Source organism: Rhinoderma darwinii, chromosome 1 (assembly GCF_050947455.1).
Source record: "Rhinoderma darwinii isolate aRhiDar2 chromosome 1, aRhiDar2.hap1, whole genome shotgun sequence".
In the NCBI taxonomy this organism is placed as follows: Eukaryota; Metazoa; Chordata; class Amphibia; order Anura; family Rhinodermatidae; genus Rhinoderma; species Rhinoderma darwinii.
In genome coordinates, this window is record NC_134687.1 from 625,383,437 (window position 1) to 625,401,471 (window position 18,035).

Consider the following 18,035-nt stretch of genomic DNA (forward strand, 5'->3'; position numbering starts at 1 on the left):
CACCTGAATGGCGGATCTGCCGACTAATGTCGCTGTGATTAGGGAAAATGTTGTTTAACCCCTTCGCACTTAACATAACTATACAGTGAGAGTGGCGATAATGTGTAAAAAAATATGTCAAATATATATGTAAGAAAACATAGAAGGAAAAATAAAAAGTTATGCACTATGAAATGGAAACATTTTAAATAAAGTTTATTACATGGCAGTTAAACAACTACACGCGGCTAAGTGGACACAAAAATAGCAAAAGTTATGGCTGCTGGAGTGTCGAGGGGCAAGCATTTTTTTAAATTGTCCGTGTCCTTAGGGTAGTGAACAAATAATGATAAAGACAATTGTTTTTATAATTCCCAGTTTGCTTTTCGGGTTCTGAGGGAGTGGTGAATGGTGTAAAATTAACCAGCGCAAACACAGACCCTGGACTTTTAGGTGATGTCAGTCTCATACAAAGAGAAAGAGCAGGCGATACGGTAAGGTCTACTAATATTCTTATAGTGTGTATCTAGGGGGGTATCCATATTATATGTTGCCTCGGAGGCAGGAGGGGGGACAGGGTGCCACTTTTTAACATGCACCCCTCCTGCATCTGCCTTTTTGCACAAATCATGGGACTTTTAAGGAATGAGCTGATGAGCTGCACAAGAGCTCATCGTGAATGTCACATCCAGATAAGCTCTGCTATGCACAGAAGCAGCTACTCTATAACATCAGAACTGCGAAGGAGAGCAGCCCTGGATGAGACGCAGTGACAAATATAAAAAAGAGGCCACCCAATCGTGACGATCAGAATAGACCCCACATATGGTGCTGGGTATTTCCACCTATGATAGAAGGGCCTGGTGTCTGTTTGCCCTGCATACCCTTTCCTTGACCCATGACTCTCATTGACCCCATTGTTTCTCAAAGAGGTTGTGGGATCTGGAGAGTCCCCACTTGTTAGAAGGGTCCTTGACAATAAGCAAATCACAAAGTATCCCCATGCTGGGACCCCCCCCCCCCCAGTGATCAGCTGTAATCTGTGAGGAAACCTGACAGTAAGTGTTCAATTTCCCTGCAGTGCCACCACAGGGGAAAATAAGCATTACACATTGTTCATTCATATCAATGTGTTGTCTGTGTAATACAGGACAGGACAGGTCCTCCAGAGAGAGAGAGACGCTCTTTATAACCGCACTCCACTCTGCCCAAGAGATGAGGATCCTGAACAGAGGACCCCCTCTATTATCTCACAATTCCCTAATAGGTTGTATAAAAATCGGACAACCCTTACGGACAATCCTGCCTTTCCTGCTGGTAAGGCTGGTCGCTCCTTCCTAGGTAGGTCACCCACCAACCCCTTGTATTTTGCACAGGTTCTATCTGCCTCCTCTCTTCTCCCTTTAACCTCTATCTGCCCCGATGACGTGCTCTCTCCTCGCCGTATGTATGAATACGCCCAGTTGAAGCACTTTTATGGAGCTGTTAATCGACGCGCACATCTCCACCGGTTGTTAACTGACTTTGAACGCCTCTGTATCTCCACCCAGCCCCCTACCCACGCCATCTCCACATTATACAAACTACTACTTGCACAGCGATCCCAACAACTCCCCTCCTTCTGCGGGGCTTGGGAGAGAGAATTACAGACTACATTTACAGAAGCACAGTGGAAGAGGTGTTTTACCCTTTCTCAAAAAGCCTCTATAGCCAGTAGGGCCCAGGAAACTAGTTACAAAATTGTCTCTAGATGGTATCGGGTCCCGGCGGCTCTGCATAAATGGTTTCCATCTGTGCCTGACAGTTGTTGGCGGTGTGGTGCTGCGGGAGGCTCCATGTCACATGTCTGGTGGAGTTGCCCCTTGTTGAGGAGTTTTTGGGATGCAGTACTTAAATTAATACTAGAGGTTACCGGAGTTTCTGTTCCCGACTCCCCAGAAGCTGCTCTGTTATTTATGTTTCCGATGCCAATACACGTTTATAAAAGTTCCCTAGCTAGACATCTCCTTCAGGCGGCAAAGTCAGTGATCCCGCACAGGTGGAAAACTGCAATGCCTCCAACATTAGATGAGTGGTTTCGGGAGGTTGCCGTGATACAGCACATGGAACACTTGGTAGCTCACTCCCCGGCAGCTGTGGTAAAATATACGTCTACATGGTCGCCATGGATAGTGTTCCTTTCGTCTTCTTCATACCTCACGGCCGTAACCTGAGTTGGCCTATGCCCCTGTGAAGTGTACGGTGGTGCTTATTTTCTGTTGGCTGCATTCATAATACCCCGGAACAGGAGTCCAGGATCCTCTTGCCCTCGCCCTTCCCTCCTTTCCCTCCCTCTCTTGGGGCCTTTTCTATTCGTTCTTTTCCCCTGTCTAGGGTAATGTGCCTCTCCTTCTCTGCTTCAATTAAGTGGCCTCAACGTATGCTCTGCTGCTTTGCTCATGAACTCATTCATGCTACTGACGTATACTGAATAATGTTCTTGAATGGGGATGTGATGCACATTTCTGATTTTGTTTTAGTGGGTTTTTGCTTTGGTCTTTGACCTTGTTTGTTTGTTAATTTACTGTGTGGAGGCCTTCCCTCCACTATGTCTTGTAACTTTGTGTACTGAAACTTAATAAAACTTTGAATAAGAAAAAAAAATAAAAAAAAAAAATATCGGACAACCCTGTAAACAATGGAGTACTCCTGGATAGGGAAATTCTGTGTAGCAAAGTAGAGAGGACCAACAAGGACAAAGCGCTTAGTCTACAAGGGCCACAAAGGCAGTCATATGGGCTTTCTCTATAATATGTATGCCATTGTTGGCCCTGGATATTTTAAAAGATCTATTTAGAAAAATGTAGTCCCTATAGTATTTGTTTCACTATGGTCACTGTTATAGCTCTTCGGGGGTGGTGACCCAGATCTCTTGACGTTCTGAGTGGTAATTATGCCTTTACATAGCATTAGATAGCAATATGGGGATAGGGCAGGTATCCGTTATTAAAGTGTTTTTGTTTTTTTTCTTTTTCAGTATAAACATCCATGGATTGCAGCACTTTTTTGGGATGTTTGCTTTTGAGCTCTATTGTGGGAAAGGCGTCTTCATGCTTTTGTGAACATTATCCCTGGTCCTCCTGGTCAAGTTGTTCTAAAACATGTGAACATGGAACTCAGAGTAGAGCTCGGTAGGTTCAAGTTTTTGGAACATTTTGAGTCAAAACTTAAGAAATCTTATAAAAATCAATTTATTTCACACTGCTGTCATATCACCAACAAATTCAGTAGCGATGCACACATAAATGGTCCGGTTTCCCCTTTCTACACACTTTTCATGACCGTTTGTTCCAATTTCTCATGCTAACAATGCAGCTCCACCGGAGTGGGAAGTCCTGTACAGGTTCTTGCCACCCAGTAGTAAAAGAGATGGGACCATCCAGGGTAGCCCCATTGACTGCCTCTATGGTATGTGTGCCTCTTCCCAGTGGCAGATTAAGTTGACCATAGGCCATGGGCTGTTCCACAAACTTGGGCCCCCCTTCCCCACTGCCGCTCTGCCGTGTCGTATAGTGAATACCACCTTTTTGTGTGAGCATTGACAAAAGGGTGTTACGATTCCCCTTGTCAAAGAGCTGTGTCCTTACATACTGAGAGTCTCCAACCATCGCTGACAGTATCACACTTCTTCTTGACAATGGGAATGGTAACACACATTTGCCTATTAGTCCTAGGTACACAAAGATATGTAGAATACATGGATTTCCTACAACAGACATGTCAGGAGAGGGGACAGATCCCCAATAGATCCAGTGACTCACAGGTGATGTCTTCTCTGATGAGAGTAGTTTTCTTTTCTTCTCCATCTGACGCAGACCGTTATGGCGACTTCTCCTGATGAGACATCTTTGCCCATCACTTCTGCAGCCATTTCCAGCCTTTATAGAAACACACAAATTTAGACACCAAGGCCCAGAACCATACATTAAAGGGGTTGTCCGGGCACAGACCGTTTTTTTATACTGATGACCTATCGATGTGCCCAGCCAACCCCTTTTACGCATACTAATAAATTTGGACCCCAGACTAGATCATAGAATACATACAGACCCCAGACCTTCTAAACTATTGCAGTCCCCAGACCAGACCCCCCTAAACAATTACAGACCCCAGAACAAGCACCCTAAATAAATACAGACCTCAGACAGGACCCCTAAATACAGACCCCAGACCCGACCCTCTACACTAATAATGACCCCAAACCTGACTCCCTTAATACAGACCCAGACCAGACCACCTAAACTAATACAGACCCCTAAATAAAGACCCTTAAACTAATACAGACCCTAGACCAGGCCCCCTAAATACAGACCCCCATTAACTAATACAGACCGCTAAATACAGACCCCCTAAATACAGACACCACACCTGACCCCCTACACTAATAATGACCCCAGACCTGACTCCCATAAAGGGAACCTGTCATCATCATTTCACCTATTAAACCAGCAATACCATGTGGTAGTGGGTGAAAAATAATTTCTATATAACCTATAATTGTCTTCTTAGTCGGCTCTGTAGCTTTAGTATTCAGTATTTTAGTGTTCCCACAACGTATGCTAATGAGCATAAAAGAGTCATATCTTCGTTTGAAAAGAGTCGAATCTTCATTTGAAAAAAGTCATATCTTCATTCCTCAAGTCTTTCCAAGTTTACCCCGCCTCCTTACTTTTGATTGACAACTCGTCGCCTCCCCCCCAGCACACAAAATCCTGAGCTTGTGCATTGATGTCCTCTTCTGGGGTGTGCGTAAAACGGGAAACCGGATTATTGCGCTAAAAGGCGCGAAATGTTTGCAGACCGTTATTTACAGTCGGAGGAGGAGTTTAGGAGAGGGGATAATGGCAATAAACTTTTTATAGCAGCGACCATTGAGGGATAAGTAAAGTTTAATAGGTGAAATGCTGGTGACAGGTTCCCTTTAAGTAATACAGACCCCAGACCAGACCCCCTAATCTAATACAGACCCCAGACCAGACCCCTAAATAAAGACTCCTAAACTAATACGGACCCTAAACCAGGCCCCCTAAATACAGACCCCATAAACTAATACAGACCCCAGACCCCTCAATGCAGGCCCCCTAAATACAGACCACAGATCTCAAACTAATAGAGATCCCTTAAATACAGACCCCCATACCTGAATACCTGACCCCCTACACTAATAATGACCCCAGACCTGACTCCCTTAATACAAACCCCAGACCCCCTAATCTAATACAGTCCCGAGACCAGACCTCTAAATACAGACCCCTAAATAAAGACCCCTAAACTAATACAGACCCTAGAACAGGCCCCCTTAATAGACCCCATAAACTAATACAGACCCCAGACATCAAACTAATACAGACCCCCTAAATACAGACGCCAGATCCCTTAAACTAACACAGACCCCTAAATATACAGACCATAAACCCCTTAAACTGATACAGAACTCAGACACCCTAAATACAGACCCCTTAAACTAATATAGACACCAAACTTCCTAAATACAGACCAGACCCCCTAAATACAGAGCCCTTAAACAAATCCATCCCCTTATACTTACATAGCAGCTCACCTCAGTCTTCTCTTTGGAGTCTTGCTGCTGCTCATGGAGCTGCGGCCATGTGACCAGCAGGTCTCTAAACAGTAGTAAGAACTTCAGAGATGAAGTCATGTGACCTTATGTCTAAAGGTCCTTTAGCAGGACAGATACAATGCCATTTCGTCTCGGTTTTTGCCACGATTCGCGAAAAAATCACGCCAATAACGCGACAAAGCTACATTGTACTTTGGGCGGCCATGGACCCTCCGGGAGCCTCAGGCGGCCGCCCAAAACGCCCTATGATGATCCGCCATTGGTCTTCTCTGTGGAGTCTTGCTGCGGTCATGTGACCAGCAGGTCTCTAAACAGTAGTAAGAACTTCAGAGATGAGGTCATGTTACCTTATATCTAAAGGTCCTTTTGCAGGACATACACAATGCTGTTTTGTCGCGGTATTTGACGCGATTTTCAGCAAAATCGCGGCAATAACGCGACAAAACGACATTGTACTTTGGGCTGCCATGGGCCCCCCGGGAGCCTCGGGCCCTGGGTGGCCGTCCAAAACACCCTATGATAATCCGCCACTGCCTCTTCCCCAGGGGTACGCAAAAGCAAATTTTTAAAGCTTGTTCTGCGTATATCCATGTATACATGGATACAGATTACATTCTCACATGTCTGGAGGAATTGCTGTTTAAATACTTTAGAAATCTGAAGTATGAATGATATATATTATGTATAGGAATATCGTCTATGATGAACACTACCGAAGAAACAATTGTGAACAATTGTGTACAAAATTTGAGAGTCGTTCTTGCAATGAACAGTCATGTTCAATCAACTGCCAGTTAGGAGACTTTGGGCCCTGGTCGGATTGCGATCCATGTCTGAAGAAGCAGGTATTTCAGTCACAGCAATGTAATAACAAACGTGTGCATTGGGGCAGACAATTTTACACTTTTACATGCAGTTTTTTAGCCAAAACAAGGAGTGTATACGAAAATGAGAATTAAACGTTTTGCCTTTATACTTTTCCTTAATTTAAGATCCAGTCTTGGCTTTAGCTAAAAGAAAAACACTTCAAAAATGGCATCTGCTGCACTGTGCGAACCTGGCCTTAAGAGTGTTTAGGGAAATCTGGATAGGACATGTGAGTCTGGAATGTATAGAGGAGTCTAGAGGGGACAGGAGTATAGAGGGAAGAGAGGGGTCTGCAGGGAGACAAAGGAGTCTGGAGGGGGACAGAGGGGTATGGAAGGGATATAGGAGTCTGGAGGGGACAGAGGAGTTTACAGGGGACAGAGGACTATTCCGCAGGGAGACAAATGAGTCTGGAGGGAACAGAGGAGTCTGGAAGAGACAGAGGAGTATAGAAGGGACAGAAGAGTCTAGAGGGAAGAGAGGAGTCTGGAGGAGATAGGGGGGTATGGAGGGGACAACGGGGTCAGGAGACAGAACAGAGGAGTCTGGAAGAGATAGAAGAGTCTAGTGGGGACAGAGAAGTATAGAGGAAAGAGAGGGGTCTGCAGGGAGACAGAAGAGTCTGGAAGAGACAGAGGAGTATAGAAGGGACAGGGGAGTCTAGAAGGGACAGAGGAGTCTAGAAGGGACAATGGAGTCTAGAGGGAAGAGAGGAGTCTAGAGGACAACAGAAAAGCCTGGAGGGGACAGGGGGGTCTGGAGGAGACAACGGGGTCAGGAGACAGAGCAGCCTAGAGGGAGAGATGGGTCTGGAAGGGACAGTAGGGTCTGGAGGGGACAGCGTGGTCTGGAGGGGACTGCAGGGTCTCTAAGGGATAGAAAGGTCTGAATAGGACATAGGAGTCTGGAAGAACAGAGGATTCTGGAGGGGGCAGAGGAGTCGAGAGGGAAGAGAGGGGTCTGCAGGGAGTCAGAGGAGTCTGGAGGGGACAGAGGAGTCTAGAGGGGACAGAGGAGTCTAGAGGGAAGAGAGGGGTCTGCAGGGAGACAGAGGAGTCTGGAGGGGACAGAGGAGTCTGGAGGGGACAAAGGAGTCTAGAGGGGACAGAGAAGTCTAGAGGGAAGAGAGGGGTCTGCAGGGAGACAGAGGAGTCTGGAGGGGACAGAGGAGTCTGGAGGGGACAAAGGAGTCTAGAGGGAAGAGAGGGGTCTGGAGGGAGACAAAGATGTCTGGAAGGGACAGTAGGGTCTGGAAGGGACAACAGGGTCTGGAGGGGACAGCGTCGTCTGGAGGGGACTGCAGGGTCTCTAAGGGATAGAAAGGTCTGAATAGGACATAGGAGTCTGGAAAAACAGAGGATTCTGGAGGGGACAGAAGACTATTCTGCAGGGAGACAAATGAGTCTGGAGGGAACAGAGGAGTCTGGTAGAGTCTGGAGGGAACAGAGGAGTCTGGTAGAGACAGAGAAGTCTAGACGAGACAGAGGAGTCTAGAAGGAACAGAAGAGTCTACAGCTAAGAGAGAAGTCTGGAGGGGACAGGCGGCGGGGAGGAGACAACGGGGTAAGGAGACAAAGCAGCCAAGAGGGAGAGATGGGTCTGCAGGGAGACAGAGGGGTGTGCAGGGAGACAGAAGAGTCTGGAGGGGACAGAGGAGTCTAGAGGGAAGAGAGGGGTCGGGAGAGAGACAAAGAAGTCTGGAAGGGACAGTAGGGTCTGAAAGGGACAACAGGGTCTGGAGGCGACAGCATCGTCTGGAGGGGACTGCGGAGGCTCTAAGGGATAGAAAGGTCTGAATAGGACATAGGAGTCTGGAGGAACAGGATTCTGGAGGGGGCAGTGGAGTCTAGAGGGAAGAGAAGGGTTTGCAGGGGGACAGAGGAGTCTGGAGAGGAGAAAGGAGTCTGTAAGGGACAGAGGAGTCTAGAGGGGACAGAGGACTATTCTGCAGGTAGACAAATGAGTCTGGAGGGAACAGAGGAGTCTGATAGAGACAGGGGAATCTAGAAGGGACAGAGGAGTCTAGAGGGAAGGGAAGAGTCTGGAGGACGATAGAGAAATCTGGAGGGGACAGGGGTGTCTGGGGGAACAATGGGGTCCGGAAGTAACAACGATGTTTCTAAGGGATAGAATGGTCTGGAAAGGACAAAGGAATCTGGTAGGGTTAGATGAGTCTGGAGGGGACAGAGGATTCTGCAGGGGACAGAGGGGTCTGGAGGGAGACAGAGCAGCCTAGAGGGAAAGAGGGGTCTGAAGGGAGGCACAGGGGTCTGCAGGGAGGCAGAGGAGACTGGAGGGGACAGAGGAGTCTGGAAGGGATAGACGGAAGAGATGGGTCAGCAGGGAGACAGAGGAGTCTGGTGGGGACAGAGGAGTATGGAAGGGATAGAGAAGTCTAGAGGGGACAGAGGAATCTAGAGGGAAGAGAGGGGTCTGCAGGGAGATAAATAAATCTGGAGGGGAAAGTAGGGTCTGGAGGGGACAGCGGGGACTGGAGGGGACTGTGGAGTCTCTAAGGGATAGAAAGGTCTGAATAGGACATAGAAGTCTCAAAGCGATATAGGAGTCTGGAGGGGACAGAGGATTCTAGAGGGAATCGAGGGTTCTGTAGGGAGAAAGGAGCGTCTAGAGGAGACAAAGAGGTCTGGTGGGGGCAGAGGGGTCTGGAGGGGACAGAAGAGTCTGGAGAAACCAGAGAGGTCTTGAGGGGGCCAGGGGAGTGTGGAGGAGACAGAGTAGTTTGAAGAGGACAGAGTCTCTCTTAAAAAAAAAAAACCTGGGCTCCAGACTGATACATTGTAGCAAACTGAGAGATTTGTGTAGTTGCTGCTGATGTGTTTATATGCCCCTAAATGTAAACAAGTGTTCTCATTCACTGACAGCAAACTAATATCTTAAAAATTGTGAAGAATTGAAACACAAAGGGAGGAATTTATTAACTCTGGCGTTTCTTATGTTAGTATTAATCTCAAGAATGTTGGTGTAAAATGCGCCTAATTTATTAAAAGGCACATACCTCAAACTAGACACACCTCTGTCTCCATGTGCCATAGAGTCAAATCTATGACAGCTATGAGCTATGAGCTATAAATTTTCCAGGCCACGTGGTGTCCCTTTTGGGACACCACGCCCCTTTTTTAAAAATTGCAGGATGAGTGAAAAGGAATTTTTTTTCCACAAGACAAGCATGACCTAAAATGTGCAACTTTTTTACGCAGCTAAACTCAATAATAAATTCCCCCCAAAATTTTTTATAGAGTTGTAGAAGTTTGAATTTTACAAAAATGAAGCCTAATTAACACAAAACTGGTAAACCGCTTTAATATGATAGTGTACGTATAGCTTCATAGATATTAACCCATTGTGTTAAGCACCAACAGTTTTCTTTTTCACAAGCCTGATGAAGGACAGATACTGATTTATATGCTGAACAGAATATCTACGTTCACCACAAATATAGCAATTCTTATTTAAAGACCATTCAGGGTGTGCGGAAAGCTCGGTGATGACCCCAATGAGCAATGTCATGGCTGCCAATCTGTGAGAACTATTGGAATATAAAATAATAGTAATAATAATAATAATAATGAATGATAAAATTAACAATAATAATAATAGGATTATACTAACAACAACAACAATAATAATAATAATAGGATAATAATAACAACAATAATAAAATTAATAATAAACAACAATATAATAATAACAATAATAATAATATAATAACAATAATACTACAAAAAATATAATAACAAAAATACTACTAATACTAATAATAACAATAATAAAACAACAAAAATACAAATAATAATGATAATAACAATAGTATAATAATATAATAATAATAATAATAATAATAATAATAATAATGATGATAATAGCAACAATGATAATAGTAAGAAATATAATAATAATAAGGAGAAGAATATTGTAGTAATAATAATAATAATAATAATAATAATACTTTAGAAAAGATGGACATACTGTACATTTACTGATTGATTTTGTTGTGTCTTGCACATTAACATACTTTATATTTCCAGTTCCGGGTTCGATCATTACAGCGTCCCTCTCAGTTTGGGGGGCAGAGCTGTGCTGGACAGTTGTCAGACTCCCGGCCATGTATCCCAACAAAACTTTGTAACATTGAAGAAGCAGACTGCACTAAAAAGTTTCAGTGTAACACCGGTAAGATGAATGAGGTTATGGCTGCATCATTCTCTGCTAACATAACTAGACGCGTGATGTGACATAATGTAAAACGCCACTGCAACACTGTCAGGATAATGATCCCTACAACTGTTACTCCATATTAATGATCATTTCCCCATTGTTGGAGCGTCACTGGAATACTGACTCCCCAGGATCTTTGTTTTGTCCACAGTATAGAGTCAGTGTTAGTCAATCCACCAATACACACAGTTATATTCTTCTATTTTTGTGTCCCACCACTGGAACCCCCATACATCATGAGAATGCGGGTCCCAAACCCCCTGTTCCTTCTTTCTGCACCCCCTGCAGTGAGGAGGAGCGTGAATGGAGTGGCGGTCTAGCATTCACCCGCCACTCCATTCAATATCTTTGGAATGACGTTGTAGTCGGCTGTTTCCGTCATCCCCATAGACTTTGAATCGAGCAAACGTGTTTCTCCCCCTTTTACTTTATGATATAAACACCTGGTCGCGACCAGCTCACTAGTGTCGTGCATGAGCCGGGTAAATGTCAGAGCACGCAATAGGTGCTCGCCGGCCATTAGGTGTTCTAATTCAATATTTAGTGTGACCCCTGATGATGCACCCTGTAAACTAGGGGTGCGGAAATGCGTAGGGACGCAATTTTACAGGCATGGATGACCAGGTGTTTATATCATAAAATAAAAGGGGGAGAAACACGTTGGCATTTGAGGTGCACATAGCTGTGTGTTACCTTTTCTGCACCCCCTGTCTGGTCGCTGTGCCAATGCCCGAATAGTTGTTTGGCTATCTAGCCTTCTTTTAGTGTCTGATTACCATAATAAAATTCAAGTTTTAATCATTCATACAGGCAGTGATATTTTGCCTGCTGAGGATAGGCGCAAGGCAGAAAAAGGTAAAATGGTGTTTGGTGTAGAGAACCCATTTTCAAATATGTTAAGGAATTATTGTATCCACTTTGACATGATCAGGGCTGAGCTTAGAAGATTGCTCAGGAGCACACACGAGCCACTAAAGACCGAGCCGTCAGAGCAGCTTACAGACAGATTCAGCTGTGAACGGGATTCTGCAGCTTCTATGCACTGTGATACATAGAAATTGCAGAAGTGAAACGATGCATGTTTTTTAAATAATAGTCAATGGCAAAAGTTATTCTTGCATAAAATAAATGCATAAAAACAGACCCCCAATGCTGTCCATAGCCTTTAATTCCCCCTATCTATTAGCCAGAGCAGAGAGGGCTACAAAGAGTATTTCACTCTACGGAGGACTAAGCATGTCCGAGTATCACAACCTATTCCCTTTAATATAAACTGTGTAATAATAAATTTCCCCTGTGGCGGCGCTGAAGGAAATTGCACATTTTCTGCCAGGTTTCCCCACAGACTCCAGCTGTTTGCTGGGATTGCTGGGGATCAGGGACCCTTCTAACCCCTTTATTTATCACTGTCAGGATGCTCCTAAGAAAAGGGTCATTCAATATATTTACTACAGTACAAACACTTTCTCCGTGGATAGATACAGTCAGGTCTAGAATTATTTGGACAGTGACACAAGTTTGGGCATTTTAGCTGTTTACCAAAACATATTGAATATACAGTTATATAATCAATATGGGCTTAAAGTGCAGACTCTCAGCTTTAATTTGAGGGTATTCACATCCTAATTTGAGGAAGGGTTTAGGAATTACAGCTCTTTAATATGTAGCTGCCCCTTTTCCAAGGGACCAAAGGTAATTGGACAATTATCTCAAAAGCTATTTAATGGGCTGCATGGGCTATTCCCTCGTTAATCCATCATCAATTAAGCAGGAAAAAGGATTCCAGGTGTGGCATTTGTATTTGGAAGCTGTTGCTGTGAACCCACAACATGAGGTCAAAGGAGCTCTCAATGCAGGTGAAACAGACCATCGTTAGGCTGGAAAAAATGAAGAAATCCATCAGAGAGAGAGCACAAATGTTAGGAGTGGCCGAATCTACAGTTTGGTACATTCTTGAAAAAAAAGGAGCGCACTGGTGATCTCGTGAACTCCAAAAGGCCTGGACGTCCACAGAAGACAACAGTGGTGGATGATCGCAGAATCCTTTCCATGGTAAAGGAAAAACCCCTTCACAACATCTACCCAAGTGAAAAACACTCTCCTGGAAGTAGGTGTATCAGTATCTAAGTCTACCATAAAGAGAAGACTTCATGAGAGCAAATACAGAGGGTTCACCACAAGGTGCAAACCATTAATCAGCCTCAAAAATAGAAAGGCCATATTAGACTTTGCCAAACAACATGTAAAGAAGCCGCCCAGTTCTGGAACAGAATAAAACGAAGATCAACCTGTACCAGAATGATGGGAGGAAGAAAGTATGGAGAAGGCTTGGTGTTTATTGATGATGTGACTGAAGACAGAAGCAGCCGGATGAATTCTGAAGTATTCGGGGATTTACTTTCTGTTCAGATTCAACCAAATGCAGCAAGGTTGATTAGACGTCGCTTCACAGTACAGATGGACAATGACCCAAAACCTACTGTGAAAGCAACCCAGGAGTTTATAAGGCAAAGAAGTGGAATATTCTGCAAAGGCCGAGTCAATCACTAGATCTCAACCCGATCGAGCTGAATTTCACTTAAGGCAGAAAGACCCACAAACAAGCAACAACTGAAGACAGCGGCAGTAAAGGCCGGACAAAGCATCACAAAGGAGGAAACCCAGCGTTTAGTGATGTCCATGGGTTCCAGACTCCAGGCAGTCATTGCCTGCAAAGGATTCGCTACAAAGTATTAAAAAATAAACCATTATATTTATGGTAATGTTAATTTGTCCAATTAACGTGTGTAGAAAAATGGTTGCAGTTCCTAAACGTTTCACAGGATATTTTTGTTCAACCCCTTGAATTAAACCTGCAAGTCTACACTTCAATTCCATCTCAGTTGATTAATTTCAAATCCAATGTGGTGGCAGCAGATCGCAAATCATGAAGATTGTGTCACTGTCCAAATAATTCTGGACCTAACTGTGTGTGTGTATTTGAAACATTTTTTTTTTTTTTTTTTAAATCTTCATCTATTTTTGCAAGATAAAAACACTGCCATATTCTAAGAGCCAAAACTTTTTTTTTTTATTAATCCACCATCGTCGCTTTAATAATTCCGAACCTAACTGTATACTGTATGTTCTGTGCATTGCCGGGTATGTATTTTCTTCAGGCGATAGCGGCAAAAAATTGCAGCTAATGACTTTACAGCATGAATCTACTATATTTATCTAGTAAAATGCTGTGGCCACATACTTACTAGAATACTGCGCTTCCCTAGGGAGATTAAATATGAACATATGTATACTTCTGCCAATGATCCCTGGGAAAAAAAATTTTGTTACAAGAGATGGAGGTGAGGTTATCTCTAGCAGACCCAGATGTAAACAGATCTGCAAGCAAACCCAGGGGTAGTGTCCAACAGTCATTCATACACAATTCCGAGAATGCCGGAGGCTTTATTCATAAACAGTCCCAAACAAACCATCCCAGAGGTGGATAAAAGGGGTTTAAACCTTGAATAGATTATTTTAGCTCTCAAGAGTTCTGTGTTTTTCACTCATGGCCGTGCCTCTAAAATTCTCCACTACTATTGTTCTGTGTAATCCCCGAAGGCCACGATTCCCAATTGTTAATCCCATTTTTCCTAAAACTGCTAACTACATCCCTTTAAAGATATTTTCCCCAGGCTTAAAAGTTGTTTAGCCATACTCAATAAATTCATGGTTTTTCAAGTCGCAGGGTGATGACATCACTACCTTGGTCAAATAAACACGTAATAGACAGAACTAGCATATATATTAGGCATCTACCAGGATACAATGAACGCCTAATAATAACAACTCAGATAAAAACAGAACGTATCAGCCAATCATATCTCATCAATTAACCCCTTTAAGGCACAGCCTGTTTTGGCCTTGTCAACACAGATGTTTTTTTTCAAATCTGAAATGTGTCAGTTTATATGGTAAAAACTTTGGAATGCTTTTACCTATCCAAACAATTCTGAGAGTGTTTTCTCGTGACATATTGTACTTTTTGTTAGTGAAAAAATTTGGTCGATAAATTCAATATTTTTTGGTGAAAATTAGCATTTTTCTAAATTTAAACGTATCTGCTTGTAAAACAGTTAGTAATACCACACAAAATAGTTACTATTTCACATCTCCCATATGTCTACTTTATGTTTGCATCGTTTTTTGAACATCCTTTTATTTTTCTAGGACGTTACAAGGCTTAGAACTTTAGCAGCAATTTCTCACATTTTCAAGAAAAATTCAAAAGGCTATTTATACAGGGGCCAGTTCAGTTGTGAAGTGCCTTTGAGGGCTTCATATATTAGAAAGTCCCCATAAATCACCCCATTTTGAAAACTGCACCCCTCAAAGTATTCAAAACAGCATTCAGAAATTATTTTAGCCCTTTCACAGGAATTAAAGCAAAGTAGAGATGAAATTTACAAATAATTATTTTTGACGAAATTCATTTGTAATGCATTTTTTTCTGTAACACAGAAGGTTTTACCAGAGAAATGCAACTCAATATTTATTGCCCAGCTCCTGTAGTTTTTAGAAATATCCCACATGTGGCCCTAGTGTCCTAATGGACTGAAGCACCGGCCTCAGAAGCAAAGGAGCACCTAGTGGATTTTGGGGCCTCCTTTTTTTAGGAATATATTTTAGGCACCTTGTCAGGTTTGAAGTGGTCTTTTGGTGCCTAAACAGTCGAAACCCCCAAAAGTGACCCCATTTTGGAAACTACACCCCTCAAGGAATTCTTCTAGGGGTATAGTCAGCATTTTGACCCCACAGGTTTTTTGTAGAACTTAGTGGAATTAGGCCGTGAAAATTAATATCAGCATTTTTGTACACTAAAATGTTGAATTTTTTAATTTTCACAAGGGATAAAAGAGAAAAATCACCCCAACATTTGAAAAGCAATTTCTCCCGAGTACGGCAATACCCCATATGTGTTTTTTTATTAGAAATTAATGAACCCTTTCAGAAGTGATCCTTTTTTGCTTTTTCATTTTCGTTTTCCCCTCCCCGCCTTCCAAGAGCCATAACTTTTTAATTTTTCTGTCAATAGGGTGGTGTGAGGGCTTATTTTTTGTGGGAGGAGTTGTCTTTTCTATTGACACCATTTAAAGTACCATATAATGTACTGGGAAACTGAACAAAAATTATTTGCGGGCTGAAATTGGAAAAAACTGTGATTCCTCCATTGTTTTTGGGGTTTTGTTTTTACGTTTTTCACCAAACCGTAAAAACGACAACTTAGTTTTATTTTCTCAATACGATTACGGTGATACCAAATTTATGTAGGTTTTTTATATTTTACTACTTTTACAAAGAAAAGACTATTTGTTAAAAAATAAAATTGTTTTCTATGATCACATCCTGAGAGGCATAACTTTTTTATTTTTTGGTCGTCTGAGCGGTGTAAGAGCTTATTTTTGGCAGGACGAGCTGTAGTTTTTATTGGTACAATTTTTTGGTACATACAAGTTCTTGATAACTTTTTATAAAAATTTTTTTAGCGCAATGGTGACAAAAAAACTGATTTGGGCATTTTAAATTCCTTATTTCTTACGGCATTCACTATGCGCAATAAATTATGTTTTATTTTATTTTGCGGGTCGATACGATTACGGCGATACCATATGTATATAGTTTGTTTTATGTTTTGCAGCATTTGCACAATAAAATCACTTTTCTATAAAATAATTATTTTTGGGTTACCATATTCTGAGAGCCATAACTTTTTTTATTTAGTCAAAAAAAGCCGTGGTGTTAGTTTTTATTGGTACTATTTTGGAATACATTTGTCTTTTTGATCACTTTCTATTCTATATTTTGGGAGGGTTGTGACCAAAAAATAGCGATGTTGGCATCATTTTTCATTTATTTTATTTGCGGTCTTCACCGTGTGGGAAAAATAACATTATAGTTTTATAGATTGGGTTGTTACAAACGCGGTGATACCATATATGTGTACTTTTTTTTTAAAGTTTTCATTGTTTTCCTTTAATAAATGACTTATAGGAAAAAAAAACCTTTTATTTTTACACATTTATAAAACATTTTTGTTAACGTTTTTTTTTACTTTTTACACATTATTTTTTTAGCTGCAGCTCTGATCACTACTAGAATACATTACACTACCTAGTAGTGTAATATATTCCAACTGTCAGTGTGACGTCACAGTCACCCTGACAGTAAGGGTATGTTCACACTCTTAGCAAAAAACGTCTGAAAATACGGAGCTGTTTTCAAAAGAAAACGGCTCCTGATTTTCAGACAATTTTTAAGCCATTCACGATTTTTGCAGCGTTTTTCGCAGCGTTTTTTACGTCCGTTTTTGGAGCTGTTTATGAGTTTATGAAAAACGGCTCCAAAAACGGCCCAAGAAGTGACCTGCACTTCTTTTTCGCTTTTTCTTTAAAAAACGGGCGCGTAAAAAAACGGCCCATTGGAACAGAATGCAGTTTTTTTCCATTGAAATCAATGGGCAGTTGTTTGGAGGAGTTCTTCCGATTTTTTGGTCGTTTTTTGGACGTTTATGGCCCAAAAAACGGCTGAAAATAGGCCGTGTGAACATACCCTAAGTCTACGAGGACCAGCCATAGGCTTCCATACATGGCTGACCCGGAGGCCTTTGTCTGGCCTCCGTACGCCATCACAAGCATCAGCAACCCCCACAATTGCATGAGGGCTGCCGATGTGCTACAAACTCCCTAAATGCAGCGATCGCAATCGATCGCCGCATTTAAGGAACTAATTGCCGAATTCAGCTCCTGGTTCCCAGTTCCCGATGCACACCTTGTCGCCGACAGTGTGCATCGGGAGCGACACAGTGACTTCCCGTCACTCTGACAGGAAGCCTATCAGGACCAGCCGGAGGTTGGTCCTGATGGGCTTCTGTCCATGGCAGACACGGAGGCAATTGTTTGGCCTCCATTTGCCATGCTAACTATAGGCAAACCCCGCGATTTCAGAGCGGGGTCTGCCGATATGCTAGAAACCCCTAAAATGCGGCGATCGCAACCGATCGCCGCGTTTAAGGGGTTAATTGCCGAAATCAGCGGCAAAGGACCGCTGGCCGGCAAGAGTGGAGTGTCAGCTGTCAATGTCAGCTGACCTCCTGGTTCCCGGTGCACACTGTCGCCGACAATGAGCACCAGAAACAACTCAGTAACTATACATCCTCATGCGGGAAGTAACCTCCCGCGATGACGTATAGTTACTGACTCGTGTGGGTAGGGGTTAACAGGGTTCTCCACTTTAGGCAATCCTCCTTTGTTAGAAGCGTCCCTTGAATATAATCTAATCACAAAATGTCCTTCTG

General features: G+C 42.8%; 1 protein-coding gene across 1 annotated transcript in view; it reads left to right on the forward strand.

Annotated features, from left to right (window-relative positions):
* Positions 1 to 368: 368 nt before the first annotated feature.
* Positions 369 to 18,035, forward strand: part of C6 (complement C6) — a 122,771-nt gene continuing 105,104 nt past the window's right edge. Inside the window, exons 1-4 of the mRNA XM_075842369.1 lie at positions 369 to 473; positions 2,996 to 3,149; positions 6,288 to 6,444; positions 10,513 to 10,657. Coding sequence (XP_075698484.1) covers positions 3,007 to 3,149; positions 6,288 to 6,444; positions 10,513 to 10,657 — 445 coding nt within the window. The 5' untranslated portion in view covers positions 369 to 473; positions 2,996 to 3,006. The remainder of the gene's footprint in view (positions 474 to 2,995; positions 3,150 to 6,287; positions 6,445 to 10,512; positions 10,658 to 18,035) is intronic.